The sequence below is a fragment of the Miscanthus floridulus genome, chromosome 1, assembly GCF_019320115.1.
Source record: "Miscanthus floridulus cultivar M001 chromosome 1, ASM1932011v1, whole genome shotgun sequence".
Taxonomy (NCBI): Eukaryota; Viridiplantae; Streptophyta; class Magnoliopsida; order Poales; family Poaceae; genus Miscanthus; species Miscanthus floridulus.
The window spans coordinates 184,502,786-184,511,295 of record NC_089580.1 but is presented as its reverse complement, the minus strand read 5'-3'; the positions used below and the strand labels follow the sequence as shown (position 1 = coordinate 184,511,295).

Here is an 8,510-nt window from a genome sequence, read left to right as displayed (position 1 = left end):
AATCTCAAAGAGACCACATCCAGTTCCAGCTCTCAGCACGGCGACCGTACTCCGTACATTCTGTAAACAACGATCCAACCCAAGCATTTTGACACATCTGCTGATTGCTGCATCTTGCAACACGATACTCCAGTAATTACAAATTGGCAAATGAAAACGCACTCGCGCGTTGCTTAAAGATACCCGTCTAATTACCACCCTGAACTAATCGTTCAGAAAACAGGAAACCAGTCCCAAAATAGAATCAAGAGCAGTGACAAAAATGAGCGTCAACAAAGCAACAATATATATGCATACACAGAATAAATGAGCTCCAAACAAGTGGTAAACCTTAGTGAGTGGTAAATCAAACACCGAACAAAATTAACATGCAATTCCTGCATGCAATAGATTACCGTAGCGGCTACTCAGTAACACAGTGGCAGAGAGGCCTAGGTGCTAACGAAACAAGCACAATGTACATCTACCAACGGCCAGATGCTTTTCAACAATAAAAGCAGACAGGTAAAATTCCTGTAGACGACCCATCCGGATCCTTACCACAGTGCTCCAAACATTTGCCAGATTAACAGAAAAGGTTCATGGAACGAATTATTGGCTACAGCTTTGCAAAAACAACCAAAGAATTCAAAATTCACCAATCTGGGATGATCTGATCAGGGCTTCAGTGCAAGCGCCAAGCCAAACTTGGGGGGTCTGTCCAGGGCCTTGGTGTCGAATTCACCAGAGATTGTCAAGACTGACTTGGGTTTAAGCTCATGCTGAAGAAGCGCGGCAAGCGTTCCAGTGTTGTTGAGCCTTGCCTTCACGGCCGTCTGAGGATCAACTGTGTACAGTCCACCGACTGTGAGTGTATTCTGATTTGTTGAGAGCCTCCGGGTTAGCTCAGCCACAGCTGAGGCCTTCTGTTTCTCATCAAGGTGATAAACACCTGACACTTTAATGGTGTCACCTTTGTCCGCCCTGTAAAAGTAGGTGTGATGTATCAATATTCAATACTTGCGTGCCAACCTCAAGAGCCACTCAAATCACGGTGAAGCATGGACTTACAGAATGAATGCAGCATGGTAGTCTGGCTTGGTTACACCAATTGCAGCAGTGTACTTGGTAAATTTTCCTGTAGCAGTGTCATACCCAGCTTCTGCACCAAATGCAACTCCTTGAGCGCCTACTGTCCCAGAAAGATCAATCACAGGAGTCGGCTTCGTGCCAACAACAGTAGCAAAGGTTGCATTCTCATGGAAGTATTGCAGCTCCACCTGGTACAAAGAACACATACACTCAAGGACCTGTTCTAATTCAACAACCATAATTTGACATTAAATGGAAATACCTTTCCAGAATTGTAGTCGGGCAGCTTCACAGAAGTGACAAGCTTTGTGGATGGCAAGGCGTCCAACACAGTCAATGTAGTAGAGATCTGCCGGAATCATACAAAAGTGCTACAGGTTTATGTCTAGCTATAAGCTACAAAGAGAAAATGCATAAATTTAGGTGTTTCATGTCACTAACATTTGATTCTGTGTCCACTTTAACATCAACAGTGGTATTCTTGTACTTGTAAACTGAACTGACATCCAGAGAATAAAGACCTCCTTTCTTCACAGCTGTGGAAGTAAGGCCCTAAAAGGAATAGCCATGACAAGCATGTTCATAAAGAGGCAATGCATATATAAAGAAAATAAGCTCAAACAACAGAAAGTACACTACTATTGTCATCTAGCAGTTAACAACAGAATTTGTTTTTTTTTACTAACTTTGGATGGTATTTTGATGAACATATTTCAAAATAGTGCTACAGAAGCATAAAATGAAAAGGATATATAAATATATAAGTTTACTGTTGCTGAAAGAAGCAAAATGATGATATGACACGGCAAACAGAGTACACAAGATCATAGCTGGTACATTAAAAAATGCAAATACTCAATATAACATTATTGCTGTGGTTTCAATGACTTACAGGGCGGTGAGCACTTATTATCCACACAGTTGCATGTATGTCTAGTCTTAGCTTCCAAAATTTAATTTGAGTAAAATAATTGGTTGTATGTCTATCTCCTGATGACCAATTGACAATTTAATTCAACAATATATTATATATTACTGAATCACCAAGTTTTGCACTTTAATTTAATTAATATATCATGCTTAAGTAAAGACAGCTTTTGTGATAGTTCAGTTCAGTCAATGAATGGTATGTTGCTATAGTAAGACTGATCATAGAGCATAAAGGCAAATTGGTACAGACATATCCAATAAGGGTGCTGGAATCCAACCCAGTTTTGGGTGTCTGATTCAGCAATTTGCCAAATATAACTTAAGCTAATTATAAGAACATGATTATGGATTGATAATATTCATATCTTTGGGCAAAATGATAGGAGACAGCTGTGACAGCACATTTTGTGAAATAAAAAAAAATAGTAAATCAAATGACACTAAACCGAATCCTTGACTGCATACGTTCAGTACAGTAACTAATGAAATCAGGTTTAAAGCAGGAAGAAAATGTAACTGTACAAATTTGAATTCCCATCATTGGATACATTAACTGGCAGGTATCAACGCTCAAAACAATAAACATGGTGACACCAGATATATGTGCTTGTGTTGATAAGATACTGACAGAGATGATAAATTTGGCAAGTGGAACTACCAAACATTTATTAAAATAAGAATGTAACACAGAGTATGTCATGTACATATGCCAACACAGTGAAAAACTGAAAACAGAAGGCAGCAACAGGAGAAATCATGATAGGTTGTGCTACAATAGAATCTTCTAAAGGATTGTATTGTACTAATGCTGAAAGTGCAACTTACCGAAACCAATTCCCGACAATGACCTTAACAACTTCTATAGAATATAAGCAGCTACACTTATTCAGTACTTACGTAATCAGAATGGCAGGCAGATACGCAGAAAGACTAATATGATGACTCAATGCAGAAATAAGGCATGAACAACAAAAGAATTTAAAACGAGCAAGCCGAGAACCAACTCATTTCTTCAGAAGCATAAACCTTGGCAACTTCACAAAACAGTATAGGCTGAGATCGTGACCACCAATGTACCAGCGGAAAGAAAGGTCGAACGCAGAATGTCAAATACACCTGCTAACTTAAATTTGGCTTGTTCGGCTTGTTTTTTCAGCCAGAACAGTGTTTTCCTCTCACAACAATTCAGCCAGAACAGTGTTTTCAGCCAGTTTCAGCCAAAGTTCAGACCAGCGAACGGGGCCTTATTAGTAGTTAAGTACTACTCACTTAGTAGTTAAGTACTCACTTAGTAGTTAAGTACTCAACAAGCAACTGCATAAATCTACAAGAAAATGACCAAATTACCATTTTCCATCGTTCAGCCACACAGTTAACAAGCACCAGACACATTGTGCCCTCAAATACCAACACACAGAACTACAGATACAACGACCACAGAAATCGTAGGCAAATTGGTAAGGCAGATTCAAAATTAGTAAGGTAACAAACACCTAACGAGGCACACTTAGCGGCCAGCGTGCGTACCGCACGACGACCTCGCGACGCTGAACACAGCCACAACCAGATCAGGCATCGCGGGCACGGACAAGCGAACAGGGCGAACAGGAACCAGGCAGCATGGAAATGGAATCACACGAGTGCGATCGGATCTTACCACTCCAGAGGCGCTGGCGGTGGAGATGGTCAGCTTCTGGTCGTACGTGTAGTCCTTAGTGAGTAGATCTGCAGATCACCAAACCACAAACCGGGGAAACCCGAGCCAATTAGAGAGATGACGACGATGATAGCGAGGAAACGAGTAGGAGGAAGTACCCTTGGCCTTCTTGCCGATGTCGGAGAAGAGACCGGGTCCCTTCATGGCGGCGGTGGCGGTGGCGGCGGCGGCGGCGTGACGGAAGTGGAGGAGGGAGGCGGCCGCCGATCGAAGGCGAGGAAAAAGGACAGGTCAGGGCGCCGCCAAGAGGAGCTGTGTGGGGCGCGACAAATGACAGGCGCTGAGAGGGGTTGCAGCCTGCACTGCACGTTTCGGCGTCTCGGTTGCGCCGTACAAAGGCTGTGTTTAGTTTCCAAAAAATTTCAAAAAAGTGTTATAGTAGTCATTATATCGAATCTTGCGATACGTGCATAGAGCATTAAATGTAAACGAAAAAAAAACTAATTGCACAGTTTGGTTAAAAATCGTGAGACGAACGTTTTGAGCCTAATTAGTCCACGATTGAACATTAATTGACAAATAAAAACGAAAGTACTACAGTAGCCAAATTCCCAAATTTCACGAACTAAACACAGCCAAAGTATTCGTTTTGTTTTTTATTTAATTTAATATATAAGTCGGGGATTCGACGTTATTTTTTTTTTCGAAAGCGGGCATTAGCGCGTGCAAGTGGAAACTGTTACAAAGCCCGTGGCCCGTGATGGCGAGCCACCGATCCTGCACGACGGTCCGTGCAAGAACATCTACACCATCGAGGGGCGCTTCATCGAGCAGCTCGAGCTCATGGCGCCGTCGTCAGCTTCGTCGTCGAGGCAGGGCAGCCGCCAGCGTCGGGCAGCCAGTGGCGTCCGCACGTTGGAACCCGCGCGCGCCCATGCCTTTTTTCTGCCGTTCAGCGTCTCCAAGATGGTGCAGTTCGCGTACCGCCCCAACACCTACGACAAAACCCCTCTCCGCGCCATCGTCGCCGACTACGTCCGCGTCGTCGCGTCCCGTCACCCCTACTAGAACCGCTCCGCCAGCGCCGACCACTTCATGCTCGCCTGCCATGATTGGGTCAGTGTCGCAGCTAGCCCGCTAGCTATGAAATCTTGGCATCTTGCTCGATCGACGCAAACGGTTTGACGACCATTTTACTAGATCTTACTTGCGGTGGCCACATATATGCACAGGGTCCTACGGCGTCGATGGGGCATCCGGAGCTGTACGCGAACGGCATCCGCGCGCTCTGCAATGCCAACACCTCGGAGGGCTTCCAGCCGGGGCAGGACATGAGCGTGCCGGACATTAACCTCTACGACGGAGAGATGCCGCGGGATTCCGGGGGCTCGACTAAATTTTAGTCTTTCGCATCTAACGTAGGGGTATATTGGACACAGAGGGAAAAAACTGACACAGTTAAACTAGTCAACTAACAGATGACCCATGAAAATAGACGGCAGTGCCATTTAAGAAAGGAAATTTTAACTTGATGCCAAATAGGAAAGTTCAAATTTTCAAGTGCCAAATACAAAACACTGATTTGTTTCACTGTCAAATAGATAATTCTCTCCAAGAGATAAGTAGGACAAGGGAGTCGAAGCCGCGCCTGAACGTCTGTGGGAAGGCCACTCGGGTCTGCATCCACCAATTGGCCACGGTCTGAGTCATGGCGTGGCCAAGCTGCTGCGCGGCCACGGTCGAGTCATGGCGTGGCCCAAGCTGCTGCAGTCCCGCGGTCACGAGGAGGCGGACCCAGACCTCGCGCGTGAAGGAGCAAGAGGCCAGAAGATGATCGGTGGTCTTGTCGTCTTGGTCACATAGCGCGTAGTTGGCCTCCAATTGAAGGCCATGTCGTTTCCTGTGCTCGGCAGTCCACAAGCAGCCGTGGAGAGCAAGCCAAAAGAAGAACTTCACCTTTGGCGTCACAGAGGCCCTCCAGATGAACTTAGCTCCAACCAACGAAGTTATTCCACATAAGAAGGCTCTGTACGCAGAGGAGGCGGAGTAGTTACCGCTCGCCGTCCACTTCTAAATGTAGCGGTTGGCAGAGTGTGGCGACAGCTGGAATGGCTCGACCATGTTCAGACACAGACGTACTAATGGCTCTGTACGCAGAGGATTCGACGATAATGATCACTCAAAACTTCCGAGATGAAATTTTGATTTTAGGCTGAGATAAATAATTCATAATTTTGAATTTTATTTGAAATCCTGCTTAAAGTTTCCAGAAAAGGTGTTTCCAAATCCAATTTCTGTCCTCCAAAGTAGTAGTAATCCACTGTTACCCTTATTTTCATACATCATTTTACATTTTACTGACCCCTAGTGCGGCCACGTCACCGTCAATTCTCGGCCGCCAGATCTACCATCTACGGGCTGCAATCACATGTGTCGTCGCTACTTCTAGATAGTTCTACAACTTGCGCACCATTTTTCATCCCCCTTCCGTCCTGTGTGTCCAAAAAAAAGAAACGTCCTCTCTCGACGATTCCGCCGTGCTCGGCTCGACCACCGCCTTCGTGCTCGTCGGCCTAAGCGCTCGGCGTAGCCGCGCCCTACGCGCTCGGCTCCCACATGCGCTCGCCTCAGACTCTGCCGCCGACTCCCTACCTTTGCCTCTGCGCACGTTATCCACGGCGCCGTCCTACGTGCTTGCCGCAGACGCGCCCTAAACGCCGGCCGCGGCTGTGACCCGCGCCCGCTGAAAGGTCCTAATATGGCTAGAATGGGGGTGAATAGCCTATTTAGAAATCTACAAATCAACTAGAGCAATTTGATTAGTATGACAAATAGCGAAATACAAACTTGCTTTAGCTCTACAAGGGTCGCAAGCCACCTATCCAACAATTCTAGTTGCAATGATTATTAGGCACACAACTTGCAATATTACTAGTCACTAAGAGCTCTCAATCTTGCTACTCTAAAGAGCTCCACTAGATGAACTTAAAATAACAAAGCAAGCTCTCAATTCTAATTACACTAAAGAGCTTGCCACACCTAGTTTGCAAGAATATAAATGAGTGAGTAGGGTGATTATACTGTCGTGAAGAGGAGTGAACCAATCACAAGATGAATACTAAATCAATCACCGGGAGAATACCAAAGGGCAATAGACAACCAATTTTTCTTCTGAGGTTCACGTGCTTGTCGGCACGCTAGTCCCCATTGTGTCGACCAACACTTGGTGGTTCGGCGGCTAAGAGGTGTTGCACGAACTTTGTCCACACAATTGGACACCGCAAGAACCAACCCACAAGTGAGGTACCTCAATGACAAGAGCAATCCACTAGAGTTACCTTTTGGCTCTCCGCTGGGGAAGGCACAAGACCCCTCATAATCACCACGATCGGAGCCGGAGACAATCACCAACCTCCGCTAAATGATCCTTGCTGCTCCAAGCCGTCTAGGTGGCGGCAACCACCAAGAGTAACAAGTGAATCTGGCAGCAAAACACAAATGCCAAGTGTCTCTAGATGCAATCACTCAAGCAATGCACATGGATTATCTCTCAATCTCACAAAGATGATGAATCAATGATGGAGATGAGTGGGAGGGCTTTGGCTAAGCTCACAAGGTTGCTATATCAATGCAAATGGCTAAGAGAGTGAGCTTGAGCTAGCCATAGGGCTTAAATAGAAGCCCCCACGAGATAGAGCCGTTGGGCTCCTCACTGCACTGAACACGGGCTGACCGGACGCTCCGGTCATATTGACCGAACGCTGGACCTCAGCGTCCAGTCATGTGATGTGCGCCACGTGTCATCGGCTTCAAACGCCGATCGCCCAATTGCAACGGTCAATTGATGACCGGACGTGTTAGTTAGAAAATGACTGAACGCGTTAGTTAGAAAATGACCAGACGCTGGACCTCAGCGTCCGGTCATTTCCAGTAAGATTCCAAACACGAATTATCATGACTAGAAACATCCGGTCATGCCCGACCGGACTCACCCAGCGTCCGGTCGCTCAATGTCTCTTCTGTACGCCCCATGTCAGCGTACGTCAGCACTGACCGGACGCACCCACCCCACGTCCGGTCACTTTTAGCGATAGCATCTAGTCGAAGACCGAAGCACGTGCCCTCTGCTGCCACTGACCAGACACGCTGGTCCAACCGAGACCAGTGTCCGGTCACTTTCAATGACCTTCGTCTTTTCTGTAAAGAGCGCCGGTGAAGTTTCTAACCCTTGCTCAAATATGCCAACCACCAAGTGTATCACCTTGTGCACATGTGTTAGCATATTTTCACAAACATTTTTAAGGGTGTTAGCACTCCACTAGATCCTAAATACATATGCAATGAGTTAGAGCATCTAGTGGCACTTTGATAACCGCATTTCGATACGAGTTTCACCCCTCTTAATAGTATGGCTATCGATCTTAAATGTGATTACACTCGCTAAGTGTCTTGATCATGAAAATAAAATGGCTCCTACTATTTATACCTTTGCCTTGGGCCTTTTGTTTTTCTCTTTCTTCTTTTCTAAGTTCAAGCATTGATCATCACCATGCCATCACCATCGTCATGATCTTCGCCATTGCTTCATCACTTGGAGTAGTGCTACCTATCTCATAATCACTTTGATAAACTAGTTAGCACTTAGGGTTCATCAATTAACCAAAATACAAACTAGAGCTTTCAATCTCCCCATTTTTGGTAATTGATGACAACCCTTTCTCAAAGATATGAGTTGAAATTTAATTGAATCTATGTTGCTTGCTCAAGCATATTTACAATGTGTAAAGGATATGGACAAGTTTCATGAATTCCAAATGGTAGTAATTACTCCCCCTACATATATGCTAAGAGT

General features: G+C 45.4%; 2 protein-coding genes across 2 annotated transcripts in view; both read right to left on the bottom strand.

The window, feature by feature from the left end:
- Nucleotides 1-263: 263 nt before the first annotated feature.
- Nucleotides 264-4,000, bottom strand: LOC136504958 (mitochondrial outer membrane protein porin 5). Its single transcript, XM_066500016.1, has 6 exons — nucleotides 3,817-4,000; nucleotides 3,659-3,726; nucleotides 1,513-1,623; nucleotides 1,334-1,420; nucleotides 1,051-1,259; nucleotides 264-963 (listed from the first exon to the last, which is right to left on the bottom strand). The coding sequence occupies exons 1-6, from the start codon at nucleotides 3,860-3,862 to the stop codon at nucleotides 657-659; spliced, it is 828 nt and encodes a 275-aa protein (XP_066356113.1). The 5' UTR covers nucleotides 3,863-4,000; the 3' UTR covers nucleotides 264-656.
- A 1,251-nt stretch (nucleotides 4,001-5,251) lies between these two features.
- Nucleotides 5,252-8,510, bottom strand: part of LOC136468081 (sulfate transporter 2.1-like) — a 6,563-nt gene continuing 3,304 nt past the window's right edge. Inside the window, exon 6 of the mRNA XM_066466947.1 lies at nucleotides 5,252-5,649. Within this exon, the coding sequence (XP_066323044.1) occupies nucleotides 5,252-5,649 (398 nt within the window). The remainder of the gene's footprint in view (nucleotides 5,650-8,510) is intronic.

What these genes read in the sequence shown, in the direction of transcription:
- LOC136504958 (XM_066500016.1), bottom strand. Translation starts at nt 3,862, where the DNA reads ATGAAGGGACCCGGTCTCTTCTCCGACATCGGCAAGAAGGCCAAGG. An exon ending in CATCGGCAAGAAGGCCAAGG is followed by an intron (nt 3,727 to 3,816) that starts GTACTTCCTCCT and finishes GGTGATCTGCAG; the next exon opens with ATCTACTCACTAAGGACTAC. An exon ending in AAGTGGACACAGAATCAAAT is followed by an intron (nt 1,421 to 1,512) that starts GTTAGTGACATG and finishes TGATTCCGGCAG; the next exon opens with ATCTCTACTACATTGACTGT.